This window comes from Pongo pygmaeus, chromosome 12 (assembly GCF_028885625.2).
Source record: "Pongo pygmaeus isolate AG05252 chromosome 12, NHGRI_mPonPyg2-v2.0_pri, whole genome shotgun sequence".
In the NCBI taxonomy this organism is placed as follows: Eukaryota; Metazoa; Chordata; class Mammalia; order Primates; family Hominidae; genus Pongo; species Pongo pygmaeus.
Window position 1 is genome coordinate 109,101,291 of NC_072385.2, and position 24,288 is coordinate 109,125,578.

General features: G+C 55.3%; 1 protein-coding gene across 8 annotated transcripts in view; it reads left to right on the top strand.

The window, feature by feature from the left end:
• The window catches only part of ADCY3 (adenylate cyclase 3), a 102,537-nt gene that overhangs the window by 67,521 nt on the left and 10,728 nt on the right, over window positions 1-24,288 (top strand). For all 8 annotated transcript variants that reach the window (XM_054475219.2, XM_054475220.2, XM_063648890.1 and 5 more), the window contains 10 exons: window positions 11,625-11,755; window positions 12,348-12,459; window positions 12,629-12,756; window positions 13,977-14,135; window positions 15,338-15,515; window positions 16,884-17,012; window positions 18,992-19,134; window positions 19,285-19,446; window positions 22,607-22,694; window positions 23,543-23,659. In XM_054475219.2, the coding sequence (XP_054331194.1) occupies window positions 11,625-11,755; window positions 12,348-12,459; window positions 12,629-12,756; window positions 13,977-14,135; window positions 15,338-15,515; window positions 16,884-17,012; window positions 18,992-19,134; window positions 19,285-19,446; window positions 22,607-22,694; window positions 23,543-23,659 (1,347 nt within the window). The remainder of the gene's footprint in view (window positions 1-11,624; window positions 11,756-12,347; window positions 12,460-12,628; window positions 12,757-13,976; window positions 14,136-15,337; window positions 15,516-16,883; window positions 17,013-18,991; window positions 19,135-19,284; window positions 19,447-22,606; window positions 22,695-23,542; window positions 23,660-24,288) is intronic.

The following is a 24,288-nucleotide window of genomic DNA, read 5'->3' on the forward strand; positions in this document are numbered from 1 at the left end:
TGTCCTCAAGTAATTTTTATAAAGGAGAAACAACACCAAAGGGACCTGAAATTGATCACAAGAATTCACATCATGATGAATATCACAATTCAATTGTGTACTGATTATTGTATATCCTTATTCAATGGCTATATTCATTGTATATACAGATTCAGTATATATGAATCAGTATGTATGAATAATGATATTCAGTGACGGGCATTGAATAGCGATGGAATGCCCAGTGCCAGGAGCTTTCAAGAGATGGGGCTCACTGGCCGGGTACGGTGGCTCATGCCTGTAATTCCAGCACTTTGGGAGGCCAAGGCGGGCAGATCACCTGAGGTCACCAGGCTGGCCAACATGGTGAAACCCCGTCACTACTAAAAATATAAAAATTAGCCGGGCATGATAGTGTGCACCTGTAGTCCCACCTACTTGGGAGGCTGAGGCAGGAGAATCACTTGAACCTGGGAGGCGGAGCTTGCAGTGAGCCGAGATCGCACCATTGCACTCCAGCCTGGGTGACAGAGCGACGCCATCTCAAAAAAAAAAAAGATGGGGCACCTTTCAATCTGAAAATCACACTATGAAACAATTGTAACAATAAAAAAGGATTACAGAAAAAGAAAACATACAAAGAATATGGAAGCTGCCAAGTGACCCCTGCCCTCTGAGCGCTGCTCTGCTGTACCTTCCCCTGCAGCAGCTCCTGACAGTGGGGTCCTGTGCCATCCCTGGGCTTTGGGAACAGGGCGAGGTCGCCACACATCATGTCCTGAGGCGCGCAGCCATTTCCACCTCAAAACACATCGCACTGGCTTTGAGGGTCTTGTTTTCTGCAGCTTCCTTACACCCCAGTCCTCGGTTACAGGTTTTGCCTCCTAGTTTGATATGGCTGGAGGCAGTGCCTTTAGTAGGTAGACTCTTCCAGAATGTTGTACAAATAACACCCCTACACACACACACACACACACACACACACACACACACACCCTCCAGACACACACACACACACACACACACACACACACACACACACACACACCCTCCAGCTGCTCCTTTCCTTCAAATCTTGTTCCTCAAGAGAGACTTCTCAAACCTCAAGTGTACGCATACGCCTCAAGGTCCGTGGCTTCCCCACCCTGATGAGCACGGGTGATGCTGAGGCCACAGCCCCACCAGCCACGCTCTGGGTAGGGCAGCCTGAAGTCCTGGGGATGGGCTCAGCTGAACCAGGGTTGCACCCCCAGCACTGGCTCAGCCACTCCGTGTGGAGTGACGAGGGTGACCCGAGTTTCCACAGGCGTCGGCAGCTCGGGTCCTCGGGCAGCGGCTCCTGGCGCGTGGAGAGGCAGGCAGGTGCCTGCTGTGGGTGTTGGGGAGCAGCAGGCCTCTGTCGAGGTCCGGGGCTGTCCTGGCATCAGGCCTCTCAGGTTCAGCCCAGTTGAGTACTTTCTGAGTACACGGTAGCCACTCATGCCTGCTCTGAGGCAGGGCTTTGCCACATGGGCCCCTCCTCTCCTCAGCCCGTGAGGAGGAACGCAGGGCAGTGAGGCCGGGGAGGCCGGGTGACCCACCAGTGTCCTTAGGCCACAGGGTGGAGCCATGGAGCAGCACTCTCCTCCTCCTCTTCTTCCTCTTCTCTGCTTAATGTGGGTCCCAGGGAGGACTCCAGGAGCCGCCACCACCACTGCCCCTGTACCCCGACCCCTGCCTGGTGCCTGGCAATGGGACGTCTTTGAGGACATCAGATGCTATGGGGACAGTGGATTGCAGAGGAGGAGCAGACCGGGGTGCTGGGAGACACATCAGAGGCTGTTGCAAGTTCCCCCCGAGGCAGCTGCTGGGCCATTTCTGTGAGGAGGACCCACTGGGAGGGGCTGCCTGATTCCCACACGCGGGGTGGCATGGAGCCCTGGGGAGGGTGTCCAGAGCCAGAGCCGCACTGTCAGGGCCTTACTATGTTACAAAACCCCAGGGCTTCGGTCTGGGTCCTGCTGCTTGCACAGAAAGCCAATCACTGTGACAGCAATTATTGCCGAGGAATAAGGCTTTAATCGGGTGCTGCGGTAGAGGACATGGGAACTCAGTCTCCAATCCATCTCTCTGAACTGCTAAATCCGGAGTTTACACGGCAGGGAAGAAATGGAACAATGTGCGAGACAATAGGAATGAGGGGTCCTGAGTCTCATTGTCTGGATGTGGTGATCTGGTTGGTGAGTTTCAGTTATTCAGTACTTCATTTGAGAGGCCTGAAGGTCCTTTCCTGAGGAAGGAACTCAGGTAAGTAGAAGTTTTAAGCCTTAAGACCAGAAGGATCCATTTCTATGTTTATTTAAAAGAACAGCCTATGGGACTTTTGGAAAGGTTTTAACCGATGCCCCTGGGCACTGGGGGGACCTTCACATCTGTAGCAGAACAACATTAAAGCAGATGAGAGAACTGGGGTGGGAAAAGCACAAAAACTCACCCATTCCAGGGGTCTCAGAGCCCTGGGTTCAGGGTCTGCCACTAACCCTTTGGGATGTGTAACAGACAACTTCATCTCTCTGTGCCTAGGTTTTGTCACCTGCAAAATTGAGACAATATTGCACATAAATAATACAGGGTTGATGCAGAAGTTTTAGCAAAGGAGAGGGATGATTTTGACTGGGTGGATGGTGTCTGTCACCTGGTGGGTGCTGTGTTCATGAGAGCTACAGAGTGAAGCCAGCCCAGGGTGACCGTTCTGTCATTTGGCTCCCTAGGAGGACCACTGCCTTCCCTCCACCCCCATTTTGGCTGTGTGTCTCCTTGGTTCGTGCCTGGCCATAGATTCCCCCTTCTCAGGTTATGTCCAAGCTGACTAGGAAGTCTGGAGCCAAGCCCAAAGGCCTTGAGGGATGTTCCCTTTCTAAGAAAACTGTGGTCCTTCCAGAGAAGCCGAGGTCAGGGATAGGATCACAGCTGGAGGCAACAGGAAGTTCCATGTTTATTTCCAGTTTAAAAAGTATTTTTAAAAAGAACACCACCAGCACCCTATAGCAACTTTGAAAAACGTTTCAAGTTTTCCCTAATTTGGTCGTCCAAGTTAAATGAGCCTTTTCTCTTTGCATATAGCCTTCTGCCTTTATTTCTATGCACACATAGATCCCAGCGTCAGCTTCACAGAATACAATTCTGTCCCGCTCTTCTCTCTGTACTTTATTGTTGCAATGATAAACAATACTGTTGTTTCATTATGGTCATTCTTAGGGTTGTAGAATCTTAAATCCAGAGGATGTGTCATTTTAATTAGCCGCTTTCTGGGTATTTGGGCGACTTACAGTTTTTTCCACAACTGTTAAGTCAAGCTGCAATGCAGATCACCTTCTACGTATATTTTTTTACTTCTGTTGGATTTGGGGGGATAAATTCTCAGAAGAGCTATTAATGGGTCAAAGGCTTGGAACATTCTTGTGACTCTTGAAACATATAGCAACTGCTATCTTTGGAAGAGCAGGCTCTGCCTCCACGCTGGGGAGACCAAGCCACATCGATCATCCCTGGGGCCCTGAGCAATCCTAGGCTGCTATGGGTGGCCTCTCTCCCCTGCACTCCTGTCCCCCGCTGTGGGACCCATTTGCCAGTTCACCTGGATCCCAGCCTCCTTCCTTTCCCCAGGAACACAAATGAAGGGGTGTCGGAGTCTTTAGCCAGGGCTCTGGAATGGTAATCAGGGATCTTCTGTGTGTGTATGGGCATTTTTCTAGAAGGTCCGTAGCTAGCATCACGCACTCATGAAAGGGGCCAGGATCCGGGAAAGGGTTTAGAACCTCTGAATTCTAAGGGGAAACAAGGCCAGCAGCAATCGAGAGGCACCAACAAAGTGGGTGTCAGGAGGGAGGAACAGGCATGCCTGGGCAGGGGCCAGGGGCTCTCTGGAGAGGTGACGTGAGGTGGGTGTCGAAGGTGTGGGGAGGGAGGGATGTTCCACAGAGAGTGACACCAGAAGCAGAGGACAGGGAGGGGTACTGAGAAGAGGAAACAGTCCAGCTTATCTACCCTAAGGGGTCACAAGGAGAGCAGTGGGGGACAAGACTAGAAAGACAGGTCAGTGCCACGGTGAGGGGGACCAGGGCACCACTGAGGGTGCTGGGCAACGGTGTTGCACAGCTTAGAGGACATCCAGACACCGTGCCGAAGGTGGACTAAATCAGAGGAGCCGGCCAGCGCCTGGGAGACACATTGAGAGGTGGCTGCCAGAGGCCCTGAGGCTTGGGGGGCGGCAGGGGGAGGGCCCCTCCCTCCCATGGGCCTTCGCCTCCCAGACCCTCCTTCTCCTTTCCCCTCTGTCAAGTTCCATGTGTCCTTTCTTCTGCACGCACTGACATCTTGTTTAAAACCTGTCTTGTTACTAGAATGACTCCAGGTGGACTGTTGGCCTGCTTCACTTTTTGACCCTGACTATAAGGTTTCCACAAACCACACAGGGAATTGGCAGCCTGAATTTACAAGCATAGCTCCTTTCTTGTGAAGTTTGATATTCATTGATTTTCTGCTTTCAGAACTTGTATGTGCTCTTAGCAAAGGTTATGGAAATATATAATGGAAAAAAATGGAAATTTCCCCCGTCCCACCCCCAGAGAGAAGCTCACAGCCGCTTCACTCATGTGGCCCTTCCGAGGCTCCTGTTTTGGGCTCCAGGGCTGCCCTGGTTTTGTGCCTCTGCCGCTGCTTTTGTTCTGTATTGGTAGACAGTCTCAGAGACCCCAGCCATGCTGGGAGGAGGCTCAGCAGTGTCTGGAGAACTGTGGTCAGGGGCATGGAGCTCCCACAGGACTGGATTGGACTCTCGGGTCCCCAAGGTTCCAAGAGAGCCTGGAGAGGCTTTTCTGAAGGGACAGAACTCTGAGGTAGATCCGGGAGGGCAGGAAAGGCCTGTGTGGGCTGTGGCTGCAGGAGCCACTGCCTGTAGGCTGGGAGGGGGGCCAGCATGGCGCTGTGACGTTCTTAAACCTCGCGTTCCACGTCCCTCCCTGCCCACACACCTGACCGTGCCTCCCCACGCTCCTCACACATCTGTGCCCTCCTCCCCCTAGCAGCACCCTGAATGCACACGTGGCTGGGGGGGCTCAGACTCAAATGGAAGGCAGGACCCTTCCTTGTGTCCCTTTGTTGTCCCACCTGCAGTAAGCAGAGCTCACGAGGCCAGGCTGAGTGACCCAGAGGGTTTGTGCTGACCCTGGCACATCTCACTGGAACTCAACCTAAAAACTTCTGGCCAACTTCAAAGCCCAGAGGAACATTAAGCCCTGTCTTTTTGAGCCACCTGCTGTCTCCACACCCTCAGTCACACTTTCTGTCATGTGACAGTAGGAACAGCTAGACTGTGGTGAGCGCTTCCTGCAGGCCAGGCACTGTTCTAAGTGCTTGCCGGCAATGAATCGTGTCCTTCCTGCTTTCCTGCCTAGGAAACCAAGGCACAGGGAGGTTTAGTATCCTGCCTTATGCCGAAACCAGCTCTGTTGGGGAGACCCTAACCCAGCGGCGCTAGAGGAATTAAAGACACACACACAGAAATATAGAGGTGTGAAGTGGGAAATCGGGTCTTACAGCCTTCAGAGCTGAGAGCCCCAAACAGAGATTTACCCACGTATTTATTAACAGCAAGCCAGTCATTAGCATTGTTTTTATAGCTATTAACTAAAAGTATCCGTTATGGGAGACGGAGGGATGGGCTGAATTAAAGGAATAGGTTGGGCTAGTTAACTGCAGCAGGAGCCTGTCCTTAAAGCACAGATCGCTCATGCCATTGTTTGTGGCTTAAGAATGCCTTTAAGGGGTTTTCCACCCTGGGCGGGCCAGGTGTTCCTTGTCCTCATTCCTGTAAACCCACAACCTTCCAGCGTGGGCGTTATGGCTATCATGAACATGTCACAGTGCTGCAGAGATTTTGTTTATGGCCAGTTTTGGGGCCAGTTTATGGCCAGATTTTGGGGGGCTTGTTCCCAACACTTTATAGCTACAGTGAGTATGGGCAGGGCTGGGGGCTGAGCCAGGCCAGCACTCATGATCCTGATGGCTGCCTCCTCCTGCCCTGCGAGCCTCAAGCACACCAGGGCTGCACACTCCAGTGCGGGCTGGGATCCCCGGGATTACTGACCAGAGAAACCCAGCCCCAGCCCAGTGGGTGCTGCCTCCCACCTGCCTCCTTCAGACTCCTCAGCTCTGCCTGCCCCTCAGGACTCCCAGCAGCTGTCTGCCTTGAGAGGCTGCCCTCAAGAGCTGGTGGGGCCCCATCTCTGGCTTTTCTTGAAAACCTTCCCAGAGGCTCATCTTTTCTGCAAGCCCAGAGCTTTTTCCACAATGTCTGGTTAGTTAGGTTCCAAGATGGGTCCTGTCCCACCCGGCAGTCCTCCACCCATTTCTTTGCATCGGGCATCCTCTTGCCACACTTGACTGGCAGAGAAGGGGAGTTGCCAAGTACCAAGGCTGCCTAAGTTGTTCTCCCTGGGCTGCAGGGCCCTGGGAGAACCGGATGCTACTTCCCAGGCTTAGGTGGAGCCAGGGCAGGGTGTACCGGGATTACTTTGGCTTCTCATTCCTGAGCTGTAGTGCCACGCTCGAGGTTAACAGTGAAGAGATATTGCTGTGGAAATGGAAGAATAAGAGTGTCTTAGTCCACATTCATGCTGCTGATAAAGACATACTCAAGATTGGGAAGAAAAAGAGGTTTAATTGGACTTACAGTTCCACATGGCTGGGGAGGCCAAGGAATCATGGCGGGAGGTAAAAGGCACTTCTTACATGGCGGCAGCAAGAGGAAATGAGAAGCAAAAGCGGAAACTCCTAATAAACCCATCAGACCTTGTGAGACTTATTTGCTATCATGAGAATAGCACATGAAAGATTGGCCCCCATGATTCAATGATCTCCCTCTGGGTCCCTCCCACAACATGTGAAAATTCTGGGAGATAGAATTCAAGTTGAGATATGGGTGGGGACACAACCAAACCATATCATTCCACTCCTGGCCCCTCCAAATCTCATGTCCTCACATTTCAAAACCAACCATACCTTCCCAATAGTCCCCCAAAGTCTTAACTCATTTCAGCATTAACCCAAAAATCCATAGTCCAAAGTCTCATCTGAGACAAGTCACTTCTGCTTATGAGCCTGTAAAATCAAAAGCAAGCAGCCAGACATGATGGCTCATGCCTATAATGCCAGCACTTTGGGAGGCTGAGGCGAGTGGATCACCTGAGGTCAGGAGTTCGAGACCAGCCTGGCCATCATGGTGAAACCCTGTCTCTACTAAAAATACAAAAATTAGCTGGGTGTGGGGGCAGGTGCCTGTAATCCCAGCTACTCAGGAGGCTGAGGCGGGAGAATTGCTTGAACTGGGGAGACGGAGGTTGCAGTGAGCTGAGATCGCACCATGGCATTCCAGCCTGGGGGACAAGAGTGAGACTTCGTCTCAAAAAAAAAAAAAAAAAAAAAATCAAAAGCAAACTAGTTACTTCTAGATACAATGGGGGTATAGGTATTGGGTAAATACAGCCATTCCAAATGGGAGAAATTGGCCAGAACAAAGGGGTTACAGGCCCCATGCAAGTCCGAAATCCAGCGGGGCTTCTTTGGAGCTCAAATTTTAAAGCTCCAGAATGATCTCCTTTGACTCCAGGTCTCACATCCAAGTCACGCTGATGTAAGAGGCGGCTTCCCATAGTCTCAGGCAGCTCTGCCCCTGGGGCTTTGCAGGTACAGCCTCCCTCACAACTGCTTTCACAGGCTGGCATTGAGGGTCTGCAGCTTTTCCAGGTGCATGGTGCAAGCTGTCAGTGGATCTACCGTTCTGGGGTCTGGAGGACGGTGGCCCTCTTCTCACAGCTCCACTGGGCAGTGCCACAGTAGGGACTCTGTGTGGTGGCTCTGACCCCACATTTCCCTTCCACACTGCCCTAGCAGGGGTTCTCCATAAGGGCCCCGCCCTTGCAGCACACTTTTCCTTGGACATCCAGGCATTACCATACATCTTATGAAATCTAGGCAGGGGTTTCCTAAACCCCAATTCTTGACTTCTGTGTGCCCACAGGCTTAACACCATGTGGAAGCTGCCCAGGCTTGGGGCTCTCGCACCTTCTGAAGCCACAGCCCAGGCTCTGCATTGGCCCCTGTCAGCCACGGCTGGAGTGGCTGGGACGCAGGGCACCAAGTCCCTACGCTGCACACAGCACGGGCACCCTGGGCCTGGGCCTGGCCCACGAAACTACTTTTTCCTCTTAAACCTCAGGGCCTGTGATGGGAGGGGCTGCCGCAAAGGTCTTTGACATGCCCTGGAGACATTTTGCCCGTTGTCTTGGTGATTAACTTTCAGCTCCTCGTTACTTTCACAAATTTCTGCAGCCAGCCTGAATTCTCAGAAAATGGGATTTCCTTTTCTATCGCATAGTCAGGCTGCAAATTTTCCAAATTTTTATGCTGTTTCCCTTTTAAAACTGATTGCCATTAACAGCACCCAAGCCACATCTTGAATGCTTTGCTGCTTAGAAATTTCTTCTACCAGATCCCCTAAATCATCTCTCAAGTTCAAAGTTCCACAAATCTCTAGGGCAGGGGCAAAATGCTGCCAGTCTCTTTGCTAAAACACAACAGTCACCTTTGCTCCAGTTCCCAACAACTTCCTCATCTCCATCTGAGACCACCTCAGCCTGGACCTTATTGTTCATATCACTATCAGCATTTTTGTCAAAGCCATTCAACAAGTCTCTGGGAGGTTCCAGACTTTCCCACAGTTTCCTGTCTTCTTCTGAGCCCTCCAAACTGTTCCAACCTCTGCCTGTTACCCAGTTCCAAAGTCACTTCCACATTTTTGGGTATCTTTTCAGCAATGTGCCACTCTACTGGTACCAATTTACTGTATTAGTCCGTATTCATGCTGCTGATAAAGACATACCCGAGACTGGGAAGAAAAAGAGGTTTAATTGGACGTAGACTTCCACATGTCTGAGGAGGCCTCAGAATCATGGCAGGAGGTGAAAGGCACTTCTTACATGGTGGCAGCAAGAGAAAATGAGCAAGAAGCAAAAGCGGAAACTCCTGGTAAACCCATCAGATCTCGTGAGACTTATTCACTATCATGAGAATAGCACGGGAAAGACCGGCCACTGTGATTCAATTACCTCCCTCTGGGTCCCTCCCACAACATGTGGGAATTCTGGGAGATACAATTCAAGTGAGATTTGGGTGGGGACACAGCCAAACCGTATCAAAGAGCAAAACCACTATTACTGCTTCAGGCAGGGGCCAGTGCCAGGCATGCTCACCTTGTCCTAATGGTGTGATTCCCTGCAAGAAAGGTGATAAATTCTCCCCATGAAGCCACAGAGTGCAGAAGACAGGGACCTGTAGCAGAGCTGATTCTCACAAGGGAGGCCTCTGGTTTACCAGGTGCCGAGGGCCCAAGTACAACAGCAGACTCTGGGGACCTCTTGGCAGCTCTGCCCAGAGGAGTGGAGTTGAGCCTTCACCTCCTTCTCCTGCCCCAAAGCAGGTGCATCTGACATGCAGGATGAGCTGGCCTCTCTTGGGCCTCAGGGACACCTGAACTCAGGAGAGTCAGAGCACTTGCATGGTGCCCCCCGCCCAGGCCTTGTCAGGAGGCGAGGTCCCTGGCTCCTGCTCCTGTGGCCTGGGACCCACAGCCATCCAGCCAGGCCCTAGGTGCTGAGGACCAAGCCACTAGTTCTTGGTTTTCTGGCCACCCTGGACCCAGGGTGGTAATGCCTGGGACCTGCACTCTAGGCACAGAGCTCCTGGGGGTCCTGAGTTCCCGCCCACGCACTCCTCACCTTTCAGCAGCCGACCCCATGGCAACAACGGGCCTGGCCACCTGGAAGCACTCCACCCTGAGGGTCAGCGGGCCCCTGTCCTCCAGCTACATCTCTGCCTTCCGGTTCCCTGGCCTCCCCCCTGTGCCTGCTGCGGTTTCATTTGTATCTTTGTCCTTTGCTGGACACACTTTCTTTAGTTGCGTCCCCGCCATGAGCCAGTTCTCATGCCCCTTGGCCTTTTACAGTTTCTATCCTGCAAAACCTCAACTTGGGGTTCTCCCCCAAGTGCCTCCCACCGTCCTTCACCAGACGCCATCATCACCCTCCTCCCCTCAGGGACGGGGGCAGTGCTCCCCTCTTGACCAGCTCCCTGCTGGGCCTCTGGCCCCTGACTTCGCCTCCGCAGCACCACATTCTGTCCCTGGTTTTCTCTCTCCCTACTGCTTATCCAACCCATGGCTTCCAGATGGATGGTTCAGCACACTGCCTCTCCTGAGCGCTGCCTGCAGGTGCCCGCCCCCACAGCACCTCAGAACCAAACCCTGTCTTTGCCCTCACATCTGCCGCTCCTCCTCTGTTCCCTGTTCCAGAGACCGGCACCGCCCAAGCCACAGACCTCTTCTGACAAGAGCCACATAGTAAATATTTTTGGCTCTGCGGGCCATACGGTCTCTGTCGCATCTACCCCACTCTGCCATTGGAGCGTTAAAACAGCCAGAGACATCAACAAATGAGCATGGCTGGGTGCCAGGAAAACTTTATGAAAACAGAGAGGATGGCTTGAGCGCAGGAGTCCAAGACCAGCTTGGGCAACATGGCAAGACCCTGTCTCTACAAAAAATGTAAAAATTAGCTGGGTGTGGTGATGCATACCTGTACTCCCAGCTACTCTGGAGGTTGAGGTGGGAGGATCACTTGAGTCCAGGACGTTGAGGCTACCGTGAGCCATGTTTACACCGCTGCACTCCAGCCTGGGCAACAGAGCAAGACCCTGTATAAAAAGAAGAAAGACGGCAGCAGGCCACGGTTTGTTGACCCTGATCTAAACCATGCCCAGCTCTCAAGCCATATTTCTGTTTTTACCTCCACAGAAATCCCTGAAGGACCCTGGTGCACTTTGCATGTGTCTGTGCCTTTGTGTACATGGCTGCCTCCAACAGGAGTGCCCTCAGCATTGCGTCTTGGGCTCAGCCAAGGCTCCTTCAGGAAGGCCTCCTTGATGCCTCCTCCCCAGCCAACCTTGGCCCCTGCTTCTCTCTTGCGCGGTCTTCTGCTCTCTCCTTTCTGGGCACAGAACTTGCCATGCTGCGCTGCGCTGGGCATGCTTGCCTGTGTCCCCGTGAGACCCTTCGCTCTCTGAGGTGGACGTTCTTGCTGGTTTTGTGTCGCTGGCACCTCGTGTGGCGCCTGGTCTGCCGTCAGTCGTTGATCGGGTCAAAGCAGAATTTCGTGAGCGATGGCTCTGTGCAGCCGTGGCGGGTGGCTGAGGTGACCCCTCAGGGCTCCTGCCGGGAGGGCTCACGGTGCAGCAGCCCACACAGGACTGTTGCGCTTCTTGTGGCACAAGGATGCTGAGTACAGAGCCATGTTTGGGATGCTTCACTGCGTTTCTGGCTCCCTTCAGTTGCTCTGAAGGAGCCATCGCCACCCTCAGCCTTGTCAGGGCCAGAAGCTGCCTGTCCCAGACCCCTGGCTGCTCCCGAGGCATATCTGTGAGGTCTCTCTGGAGGGCAGCATGGTTCCCGGCTCACGTTTCTTGCCGGGATCGGGGCATTTCTTCCCAGAAGTATCTGAACTTGCCCCTAGCAGGCCCTACCTTTGCCTCTGACCCTCTCCTGCCCCTCACAGGAGAACCTCATGCTTTCCATCCTGCCCAAGCACGTGGCTGACGAGATGCTGAAAGACATGAAGAAAGACGAGAGCCAGAAGGATCAGCAGCAGTTCAACACCATGTACATGTACCGCCACGAGAATGTCAGGTACGCCGGCCCGGGGCGCGGCCTCTGATGGCAGAGCAGGCCGTGGAGGGCTGCATCTTTGCGGGACCCACTAGGTGCTATGGGCTTCAAGAGGTTTATCCAGGGACTAGAAGCAAGGCTCCCCACAGCATTCATCAGCCTGGCGGGAGAAGCTGCCAGCAGGTGTTTAAGCTACAGTGTGCTCTAGGCTGCTTGGTCCAACCCCATCATAGAACAGATATCACCCAGAGCGGGGAAGGGACTCCTGTGAGTGAGATCACCCAGCTGTTCAGGGCCAGCACTGGGGCTAGAGCCCTGACCTGTGATTCTAGGAAGAAGGATGAGTTCAGCCCGGGCAGGAGTGGGCAGTGTGGGGTGGTCCCCAGGCACGACAGGGAGGGAGGCCTGCAGGGGGAAGTCCACTAGGACAAGTGCAGGGTCAGAGCCCTGACTTTACCTGGAAGGGCCAGGGTCTCACTGTCTGGGGAGTGTGAGGGAGGACCTTCTCCCGCCCTGAGCCTGGCTGCCCTGTGGGTTGGAGAGGGAGCTGGCAGTGGGGTCGGGTACACCTTGCTGCCTGAAGCATCACCCCCACGGTTCCTTCCTCGTGCAGCATCCTCTTTGCTGACATCGTGGGCTTTACCCAGCTGTCTTCTGCCTGCAGTGCCCAGGAGCTCGTGAAGCTGCTCAATGAGCTCTTTGCCCGCTTTGACAAGCTGGCAGCTGTAAGTCCCTGGCCCCGCCTGGCTCTCCAGTGGGGCCTGCCCTTATGGCCTGTGCCTGGCCCCCATCCCCGGCCCCATGATTTTCTCCCACTGTCCTTCCCCTGCTTTCTTGGCCACTCCTCCCTCACTGAGGAGGGGCTGGAGCACAGGCCAGGCCCTCCCCTTTCAGAAATACCACCAGCTGCGGATTAAGATCCTGGGGGACTGCTACTACTGCATCTGCGGCTTGCCTGACTACCGGGAGGACCACGCCGTCTGCTCCATCCTCATGGGGCTGGCCATGGTGGAGGCCATCTCGTAAGTGGGATGCCTCTGGGAGGGAGGCTCCCAGAGCAAGGGCCCCAGCCCTGGACGCAGGGAGAAGCAGGTCTTCCACGCTGGCCATGGCCCCTGGGTGGGGGATCTGCTGGAAGCAGAGACTGGGACACAGCGCTGGTTGATGGGCGGCGCAGGCCCCCACTCTAGAAGCTGGGATGTGACTTACCTTCCTCACAGCCCAGGGGACCTGCGAGGCTCCCCCAGCCTGTGGGGCACACTTTTCCAGCCTTAGTCCACGTATTCTCTTTTTGCTGGAAGTTGCAGTTGTGAATTTCCTCACGCCTCCTCACACTTGCTGGGACCCCCACAGGAGCCCCCCATCTCTCCTCTGTGTTTTCTCACCATGACCCCCCGAAGACACTGCCCTCTCTATCTCATGATGCAGTGACTGTAAGCCCCTGGCAGAGGGGCTCAGGGATGGGGCTGGAGCCCACCCCGGCCTCTGTGCTCCAGCCTAGGCTGTGAGGGAGGCAAACTCTCCTGCCCTCACTGTCCCCTACTCTTGCCCCTGCTCCAAGTGGGCTTGCAGCTCTCGGATGGGCAGTCCCTCTGGTTGACTTCCAGCTTCTGCGGGACCCGGGGTGACATCAGGCACCGACACGGAAAGGGAAGCTCCTGCCGAGGCCCCTCCCCCATGGGATGGAGTCCAGGAAGTTGCCCGCTCTTTACCCCCTTCTCCGAGGGGGCGGCTTTGCATTTTTACCATCTTCCAGGTTAAAGCCCGTCTAGTATTGCTCTGGAAAGAAAGCAGTGTGGCCTTTACCCCAGGGGTGGTAGTCCAGGAACTCTAACATCCTCTCCCTGCCCTGTCAGACACGTTCAGGCAAGGGGCTGTTCACGGCTATTTTCTTCACCTGTGTCTGCAGCACTTTGAACGTGCCTGGCACATACTTGATGCTCAGTGAAATATTAACTGCACGAATGAATGAAAGAGTAATTGGCAGAGAGAAACTGAGGCCCCTTGGGAAGTGGGGATAGGGAGGAAAGTCGCTTGTTGCCCTGGTCCTGCTGGCCTGTGATGCCTGACTCTGGGCTGGCCCTGGCCTGCCTTACCCCCAACCCAACACCGAGCTGTGGGGACCTTGCCAGGCCCCCCTCTTGTGGAGGGGAAGAGGCCCACGATGAATTTCTCCCGCAGGGGCAGCTGGCCGCCTCGTGAAGGCCACACCCTGACCCTCCTTTCTGTGTGTACCTGGCAGGTATGTGCGGGAGAAGACCAAGACTGGGGTGGACATGCGTGTGGGGGTGCACACGGGCACCGTGCTAGGGGGCGTCCTGGGCCAGAAGCGCTGGCAGTACGACGTGTGGTCGACTGATGTCACTGTAGCCAACAAGATGGAGGCCGGCGGCATCCCTGGGTGAGTGCCATTCCAAGGGGGCAGGTCTGAGGACTGGGGAGGGGACCGTCTGAGGACTGATGAGGGACAGGGGGCCTCAGAGAAGGCCCCCCTACCACCCCGGAACAGCATTCCTCCTGGTCTTGCCCTGGCCCTGGCTAAGGCCGTTCTGACCTGCCTTGGGGTGAAGCCTCTTTGGGCCTGATGTTGGATGTGGCTTCTCCTGCCTGGACCCTGCAGTAGCCTGTCCTCCTGTCCCCTTTACCCACTTAGGGGGCTGCCTCCCCTTTACCCACTTAGGGGGCTATGCCAGCTCTCCTTACGCCAGAGCCCAGGTCTCCCCAAAGGGAGAATAATGAGCAGTCATCAGCTAGCGGGCTCGGAGGCAATGTTTTGCAGGTCGCAGTGCCATTACACGTCTTACTTGAGCTCCTTTACAGGATAATGGAGGCCCTGTCTTTAGCAGGGCAAGGCTGAGGGAGGATCAGCCCAGCCTTCCCCACCTGGGCCAGGGAGCTTCCTTCAGTGGCATTTAGGATTCTTGCCCTCAGTGGTGACTCCTCAGAAACTGGTTTTATTATCCCTTGGCAGCAGGGGTTGCAACTGAGAAACGTGCAAGGTGGGGGATAATTGGATCTTGTGGCTCACGCCTGTAATCCCAGCACTTTGGGAGGCCGAGGTGGGTGGATCACCTGAGGTCAAGAGTTTGAGACCAGCCTGACCAACATGGCGAAACCCCATCTCTACTAAAAATACAGAATTAGCCGGGTGTGGTGGTGTGCACCTGTAATCTCAGCTACTCTGGAGGCTGAGGCAAGAGAATTGCTTGAACCCGGGAGGCGGAGGTTGCAGTGAGCCAAGATCGCGCCACTGCACTCCATCCTGGGCAACAGAACAAGACTCTGTCTCAAACAAAAAAAAATTCCTTACCGCATTTGATCCACTTTACAGTGGATCAAAGATTGAAGAAAGATTGTACTCCTGTGTCGTGGCTCCGAAACTGAGGCTGAGATGGGAGTAAGTGCCATACGGCCCACACGGCTAGTTAGTGGCCCACACAGCTAGTTAGTGGCAGAACTGCCTCCACGTGGCCTCTGCCCCATATGCCCGAGAGACACGGGGCTGAGCAGCAGCCGGTGCAGCCGTGGTCCGTGGACTGTCCCCTGGGGGTGTGAGGGCCGCCTCTGGCTGACGCTCAGGGCCCCTCTCTCTCTGCAATCCAGGCGCGTGCACATCTCCCAGAGCACCATGGACTGCCTGAAAGGGGAGTTTGATGTGGAGCCAGGCGATGGGGGCAGCCGCTGTGATTACCTAGAAGAGAAGGGTATTGAAACCTACCTCATCATTGCCTCCAAGCCAGAGGTGAAGAAAATAGCCACCCAGAATGGCCTCAATGGCTCGGTGAGTTCCCCACCCCACCCCACCCCACCCCACCCCCGGATTAGGGGGTTGGAAAGGAGGAGATTAAGGAAAGATTGCAGAAGAGGTGGCAGGACCCAGTGGTGGCTGGCTGTGAGAGGCGAGCGGCAGGCTGGCACCCTTCCCAAGGGAGAGCTGGTTTCTGGGGGAGACGGTGAGTGGAATTCATGGCAGGTTGCAGTGGAGGTGACTGAAGCATATCCCAAGACCACATCCAGAAGGGAGGCACTGGAGATGTGTCGGTGGCGCCCAGGAGAGCAGCTGGGTTGGGGCTCAGGGTCTCCTGCACGGAGGAAGTGAGTGATGCTCAGGGAGAGGCTCAGAGAGGAGGGTGGGGGTGGGGTGACCGGTCATGGGGGAGGAGGACCAAGGCCAGGAAGGTTTCCGAGTGGAAATGAGGGAGGAATGAGATAGAAGTAATAGAGCAGGGGTGTCTAATCTTTTGGCTTCCCTGGGCCACATTGGAAGAAGAAGAATTGTCTTAGGCCAAACAAAAAATACTGCGGGTTGAACAAGCTTGCAATCGAGCATCCTGTGGGCCTGCCCTCTGGTCTTTGTGTGGGATCCCCTGAATATCTACAGACCTGAAGCACTCAGCAGCTTCCCCAGGTCTGTCCACCAACCCCCAAACACCTCCTGTCAGTCTGATTAGAAACCACCAGCAGCTGTTGCAGAAATGGATCCCTTTACCATCCCCTGCTGAATCTGGAGGTTGTCTTATTTTTTGTAATCTCTCATGTCAAAACCCTTTCCTCCAGTTATGAGAGTCCATCTAACAAGACTTGGAATTAAGGAGCTTGGTGGCTGTCAGGGAAGTCGTGTCATTTGAGACTGCTCTATGGCTGAGGCTTTGCCTAATTATGGCTAAAGCAAAGCCCACTCTGGTGAGGCTGCCGGAGTGAAGGCTGATACTCCCTGTTGATTCTAACCTCGATGTCAGTCTCATCCAGTGTTAAAGGCCGTCTCTGACAACTCCCAGATTTGTATCTCCAGCCCCAGTGGCTTCCTTGCACTCAACATACAGCCACTTGTACATCTCCATTTGTACATATAATAGGTATCTTAAATGCCACCTGCCCAAAGCTCCTGCCCTCCTTCCCACTCCAAAACCTGCTCTCCCTCGGTCTTCCCATCTCAGCTAATGGCAGTTCCATCCTTTTATTAACAATTGCTCAGAACAAAAAGTCTGAAGTCATCCTTGACGCCTCACTTTGCAATCCACAAGCAAGTTCTGTGGGGCCTCGGATTGCCCTCTAATCCCACCGCCTCCCACACTCTTGTCACTTCCAGCCCTGTCTGTGCCACTCTCATCCCATGCCCAGATCATAGCTGAGCTCTCTTTTCTTCTAGGCCCTGCCCAATGGAGCGCCAGTTTCCTCAAAGTCCAGCTCCCCTGCCCTCATTGAGACCAAGGAGCCCAATGGGAGTGCCCACAGCAGCGGGTCCATGTCAGAGAAGCCCGAGGAGCAGGATGCCCAGGTATGTGCAGGGCTCAGGGCAGGGGGTCACTGAGGGCCAGATGCGGGCAGGCACCAGGAAGCAATACGTTCCTGCAGCAGGAGTCCTGTGCTGGGGAGACCTGGCCACCACCCAGGACCTGCTCCTGCTTAGCACTGTAACCATGGGCAGGTCACTCCTCCAGCCCCGCAAAACCCCACTGTCTCCTCATTAGTTACATGTCGGGGTGAGTAAGGTCAAAAGAGGTGCTCAGCTCGGAGGCCTTTGTAGCTCTGATGGCCTGGAATCCTGTAGATTTGAGAGGACATCCATGGAAAATTGTATAGGATCTGAGACCATTTTGGAAGTGAGATTTCAGACCTGGACTCACCCCTCTGGCTAGGTTCAAGCCCCACAAGTTCCATGCAAGATGGGATATTTCCTTAGCCCCCAAAGGCGAGGAATTAGCATGCTGTCCCAGAGTGCAGGGTGCCTCTTAGGGAGCACCCAGAACTGGTCCCTGACTGCAGGGCGTCTGGAGCACGTTCACTGATGGAGGTCAGTGCTGCAGAGATGGGATGTCTGCCCTGCTCGGGCTGCCAGGCTCACTGCGTGAGGGGGACAGGAGAGCTGGCCCTGGTGCCATTAGAGCAGATACTGTAGAACAAGAAGAGGGTAGACGGGGCTCAGGGTAAATTAGGTTTTTCTCGAGTCCCCCAACATTCAGTAACTTTTCCTTATTGCAGTTTTCTTGATAGAAAGTGGGGGTCCAGACTCAAGGCACTCACTAGCAAGGAGGACACAGATACAGCTTTAGCAGCCTGTGATTTTTCGGGCCCTGACCCTCAGCCAGGGCCATGCTGCTCCCGGATCTGCTTCAGGAACAGGTTCCCGCTGCTGCCACAGACCATCCACGTGATTTTACAGAAGGGGAAGATGTGGCTGGGGAAACATTATCTGGGGTCAGACTGTCAACCAGTGGCACACCTGTGCCTGTGCTTAAGACCAGGGAGTCTTTTTTTTTTTTTTTTTTGAGGTGGAGTCACACTGTCGTCCAGGCTGGAGTGCAGTGGCACGATCTTGGCTCACTGCAACCTCCGCCTCCCGGGTGCAAGAGATTCTCCTGCCTCAGCCTCCCAAGTAGCTGGGATTACAGGTGTGCACCACCATGCATGGCTAATTTTTGTATTTTTAGTAAAGATGGGGTTTCACTATATTGGCCAGTCTGGTCTCAAACTCCTGACCTCAAGTGATCCACCCACCTCAGCCTCTCAGAGTGCTGGGATGACAGGTGTGAGTCACCGCGCCCGGCCCCAGGGACTGTGGCTCCCAGATGCACTGTTGAACCCGTTCAGACAGCTCTCAGCCGGTCTCAGTGATTATTCAGACTGATGGCTGGGTCATCACAGCCAGGATTCCTGTTTTTGGAGTTGATACTTTTTCTTTGGAACTGGGAATCAAATGGTAGTGGGTGCCCCAGCTCCACCTACCCGCCCCTTGTCAGCCCTCTAGTGATGAGGACATTCTTTTCTCTCCCATCACTTTCCCCCTCAGATCTTCCTTTCCAAATGAGCCAGATGTGAGTTCCTTTAACAGTTCCCTGAAGCCCTAGAGTTGGGAGCCATTCATGCCCCCTGGCTGCCGATATATATGGCCCCCACATCAATACAGCAGGAAGTGCCAGGACGGCCCCAGCCCAGCAGCTGTCTCTGATTACAGGTCTCCTGCTCAGGAGCCAGGGGCTGCTCCCTACAATGCTGTCATTAGCGGACCCTCCCTGCAGAGCTCTGGTGGGGGCCCAGGGAGCCAGGAAGGACTGGAGCTTTGGGTGTAGACCCAGGCCACATAGAGCCACATGAGAGCATGGGGAAGACTTCCCAGAAAGGGATTTTAGAGCTGGAGGGATTGGTCCTCCGAGTATGCCCTCTTTTGTTCCTTTCCTCCTCCACCTCCATGTTTCCCAGCTCCTCCTCGCCACTCTGTCCCATCTGTCCCACTCACGCTGCCTCCCTGGCTCACAGGCCGACAACCCCTCATTCCCCAACCCACGCCGGAGGCTGCGCCTGCAGGACCTGGCTGACCGAGTGGTGGACGCCTCTGAAGATGAGCACGAGCTCAACCAGCTGCTCAACGAGGCCCTGCTCGAGCGAGAGTCTGCCCAAGTGTAAGCGCCACCCGGAGGCATCCAGGCCCACTGCTCCTCCCGGGCCCTGATGAGGGATTCAGGAAACCGGGCATCCCAAATACGGCCCCCGCCCCGCTAGGCCGAGGCAGATGTGGCATTTGGGATTCATGGGGCTTGTTCCCACTGCAGAGTAAAGAAGAGAAACACCTTCCTCTTGTCCATGCGGTTCATGGACCCCGAGATGGAAACCCGCTACTCGGTGGAGAAGGAGAAGCAGAGTGGGGCTGCCTTCAGCTGCTCCTGCGTCGTCCTGCTCTGCACGGCCCTGGTCGAGATACTCATCGACCCCTGGTGAGGGAGGGGCGGGGGAGGGCCGCGAGTTTCCTCGGCTGCGGTGGTGCCAGGCGTGGGGGGGCAGGTGTCTCAGCGGGAGCCTGACATTGGGGAGCAAGCCGGTCTCTGCTCCCTGACCCCCACTGGGACAGCCCCTACAGGCCCCAGGAGTGCTAGACAGCACCCTGGGCTTCCTTCCTTTTCCCCACCCCGCATTTTGGGGCAGTCCTAGCGTCAGAATGGGGATCTGGCCAGGATCAAGAGAACTGAGGGACAGAGGCCTCCAGAAGGCTGGAGACCTTGGCTGGATGGGCCCACACTGATTCTTGGGACAAAGATGGGGACACTGCCTCAGTCTCAGTCACCAAGGCTGACCTGGCCCCTTTCTTGGCTCATCTTGGTAAAGATAGATTTTAGGCTGTGGGCACAGACTGATGCCTTCTCTAACACAGCAGTAGGTCCTCCAGGGCAAGATGGGGCCTCCTGGAGTCCCCAGCTGGTGAAGCCCTGTGTGACGGTGACGACCACTCTCTTGTTCTCCCTTTTTCCCCCCTCAGCCAATCGGGGATTCCCCGATCACAGAGGAGGGTCTGGGATCCCACTGGGATCACAGAGGAGGGGTCTGGAACCCCGCTGGGATCACAGAGGAGGGGTCTGGAACCCCGCTGGGATCACAGAGGAGGGGTCTGGAACCCCGCTGGGATCACAGAGGAGGGGTCTGGAACCCCGCTGGGATCACAGAGGAGGGGTCTGGAACCCCGCTGGGATCACAGAGGAGGGGTCTGGAACCCCGCTGGGATCACAGAGGAGGGGTCTGGAACCCCGCTGGGATCACAGAGGAGGGGTCTGGAACCCCGCTGGGATCACAGAGGAGGGGTCTGGAACCCCGCTGGGATCACAGAGGAGGGGTCTGGAACCCCGCTGGGATCACAGAGGAGGGGTCTGGAACCCCGCTGGGATCACAGAGGAGGGGTCTGGAACCCTGCTGGGATCACAGAGGAGGGGTCTGGAACCCTGCTGGGATCACAGTTTGTCAGGAGCCTTGGGCTGGGTCACACCATCTAAGGTTGTGGGTGTGTGACCCTGTGCAGGCCACTGCAGGCTCCGGCAGCATGTGTTTCCTCATCTGAGAAATGAGGAGAACAACCCCTGCCCTAGCTGACACTCAGGACTGTGGTGAGGCTCAAATTCACTCATTCCATAAGTATTGATTTGTTGTCTGCTTCATGCGTGGGGATCAAGGGCTGAGGCGATGGCAGCGATGCGGCATACAGAAACCCCTGCTCTCGTGAAACTTGGGTTCTGGTAGGGGAAGCTATAGGCAAAAGCAATTAAACAATTAAAATATGCATCCATGCGGGAGTAAGTACTGCAGACACAGGGAAGGCAAGGAAGGGAGGCGGGTATGCTGCTGGAGAGCTTTGTTTTGTTTTGTTTGCATTTTGATGTGGGATGATCAGAGCAGCACTTGCTGGCAGGGTAATATTTCAGTAACGCCTGGAAGCAGGTGAGAGGCGAGCCTTCTCCTATCTGGGGGACACCTGCTTTGGACAGAGGTGCTAAGGCTGGAGTGGCCTGGCCCCTGGAGGCACAGTGAGGAGGCATCGCAGCGGGAACAGGGGCCACAGGAAGAGTAGCAGGAGTCCAGCTCAGACGTGGGGCCTCCTAGACGCCACTGCAGGGTGCCAGCTTCCACCCTTAACACAGGAGGCTGCCACAACGAGGGAGCAGAGGAGTCCCCTGTTGTGACATATGCCTGGAGAGGCTCACTCCTGCTGAGAACAGCGCTTAGTGAGCACAGCGGGAGCAGTGACACCAGAGGAGACCAAACAGTGGCCCAGACAAGCCACTGTGGGGCCAGGCCAGGCCGAGGATAGAGGAGGATCAGTGGTTGGATTCTGAGTTTTCTGGATTGACGGATAGATGCTGAATGTATTTTGGAGACAGGGCTGACAGGATTTGCTGGCAGACTGGCTGTGGGGCATGAGTGTGGAGTTGAGGATGTCTCCTGGGCTTCTGATCTGAGCAACTGGCAGGACAGGAGTGCCATTAACCAAGATGGGGATGAGGTGGCAAGATGAGAGTGGAGAGGCAAACATCAGGAGTTTGGTTTGGGACATGTGAAGTTTGCAATGCCCACAAGCCAAGGAGGCCAGCGTCCATGATCTGGAGTTCGAAGGGCAGGTGGGGTTGGAGACGTGAATCTGGCATCGCCAGCATGCAGGCTGTGCTGCAACACGAGACTTGCTGAGCTCAAGGCAGCGTGTCCAGATGCAGAGACAGAAAAGGACTCAAGAAACCAAGCGAGAAAAGTGTCTTAAGGAGGGGTGAGCGGTGACTGAAAATGGGACGTGGATTTAGCTACCAGGAGGCTTCTGGGGCTCTTGGCAAGGACACCTTCCAGGGAGGAGTTAAACGGGAATGGGTGTGAGCAGACAGTATGGAGAACAGGTTTCCGGGAGTTGTCAGGTTAAGGTGGATGTGTTAAGAGTGTGTCCACTGTGAAGCTGGGGGCAGCTGTCACAGGCGGACTCTTAGCAGCCCCTGGCAGCAAGGGAGCGATGCTGCTCCGTGCTCTGTCCTTTCGGCACAGCGACATGGCAAGGGCGCATTCCTAAGATCCCTGCCCAAGTTTATCCTGGGCTGTGCCCAGGCCACCTGTGAGTTGTTCCCTCTCTGGGAAATGTCCCAGGCAGCAGCTGCAGCTGGAGAGTGGCCCGCTCCCAGGCCAGCACTCAGCTGGCGGCCCGTCTCATCAGGGCCTTTGTCCTGTTCTGCACGGCAGGCAGCAGCAATTCCCTGGCACCACGTGGAGCTGTACAGGCACAGGCACAGGCTTGTGCTGTGCTGAGAGGCCTCCCTGTCCCCTGCCCCCTGGCCCCTGCCCCCCCGCCCCCTCTGTCCCCATCCCCTGCCCCATCCCCTGCCCCCTGCCCCCATCCCCTGCCCCCCCGCCCCCTATCCCCTGCCCCCCCGCCCCCATCCCCTGCCCCCATCCCCTGCCCCCTGCCCCCATCCTCTGCCCCCTGTCCCCATCCCCTGCCCCCTGCCCCCATCCCCTGCCTCCTATCCCCTGCCCCCTGCCCCCTGCCCCCATCCCCGTCCCTTCCTCTCCTAGCCCCTCACCCTATCTCACTGTCCCCTCTGGCCCCTCCCAATTGTCTTCTCTCTGTCACAGGCTAATGACAAACTATGTGACCTTCGTGGTGGGGGAGATTCTGCTCCTCATCCTGACCATCTGCTCCCTGGCTGCCATCTTTCCCCGGGTAAGAGGCACTTTTCTACTGAGCTCAGAAGCCTGTGGAAGTGAGTGGCATTCCCTGTAAAACTGGGCAGTGATGGAGTTATTCTGTCAAATCTGACAGGCAGACACTCCTCTGTTAGGATGGTCCAGGCACTTGCCCATCCATTCATTCACCATCAGCAGAGCACTCCCTCTGGCTGGGCCACCAGGCTGTGGCAGGCCGTGGCTGGGCCATAGTGGGCTGTGGTGGGCCACGGCTGGGCCGTGGTGGGCCTTGTTGGGCCGTGGCGTTGCAGCACGCATGAGTACGGCAGAGTCTGGGTAAACAGAAACCTGGGTAGAGAAGCAGTGGAGGGCCGGCTGGAAGGTGGGTTGGCCCTGATGGTGAAGGCCCTTAGAAGCCAGACTAAAGGGATTAAAACTTTCTCCTGTAAGGCACTGAGGTACCAGGCAGAGTTTTTTTTTTTATCAGAATGACAAAGGTAAAGCAATGTTTAGGAACATGAATCTGACAGGTGGCTCGCCAGGTCACTTGGAGCCAGGACAGGCAGTAGCTGGCCAGAGACGAGCAGCCCTGAAAACTGTTCCTGCCCTGGCCTCACCTCGTCACCACGTCTGCTGTGGAAAGGGCTGCGACCTGGAGGCTGTGCTGTTGCGCAGGCACATCGAGGAGGTCCAACACGGCGTCAGAACTCCCACGCCCTCTTCTCAGCTCTGCCCCTTGGTCAGCTGTCGGGCGACTCCCAGGCAGAGCCCCTTTTGAGGCTCCTGGGACTGGAATACGGGAGCAGCCTGAGTTGCTGTCAGTCACGTCTGCAGGAGAAAGGGCTGGCAAAAGGCTCATGGCCCTTGAAATTCCGTTCCTTCTAGGCCTTTCCTAAGAAGCTTGTGGCCTTCTCGACTTGGATTGACCGGACCCGCTGGGCCAGGAACACCTGGGCCATGCTCGCCATCTTCATCCTTGTGATGGCAAATGTCGTGGACATGGTGAGCTCCTGCTGTCCTTGTTGAAGGGACACCCCTGTTCTCAGTGGAGGAGGGCTTCTGTTTGGGTCAACAGAAACAAGCAGTTTCTCAGTCCATCCCTCCACCGTCATGTAGCTTTGGAGTGGCTCTTAGGTTCCCAAACACATCATCCCCACCTAGTGGAAGGAGTCTTGTCCCTGTCATCCAGGGAGCCTCTGGGATGGACTTGTTTCCTCGAAGCTCCTCTCCCAGAGTCTGAGAGCACAGTTCCATGTGCCCGGGCCTGTGCTAGGTACCTTATGTATGTTGATTCATTTAATCTGTGAAAAAGTCTTGAGCAGTTGTACCAGTATCTGCAGTTTCATAGGGAGAAACTAACTCTTAAAAAGGGTAATTGGTTGGGCGCGGTGGTTCACGCCTGTAATCCCAGCACTTTGGGAGGCTGAGGCGGGCGGATCACGAGGTCAGGAGTTCGAAACCAGCCTGGCCAACATGGTGAAACCCCATCTCTACTAAGAATACAAAAATTAGCCAGGCATACTGGTGCACACCTGTAATCCCAGCTACTTGGGAGGCTGAGGCAGTAGAATCGCTTGAACCCAGGAGGCGGAGGTTGCAGTGAGCCGAGATTGAGCCGCTGCACTCCAGCC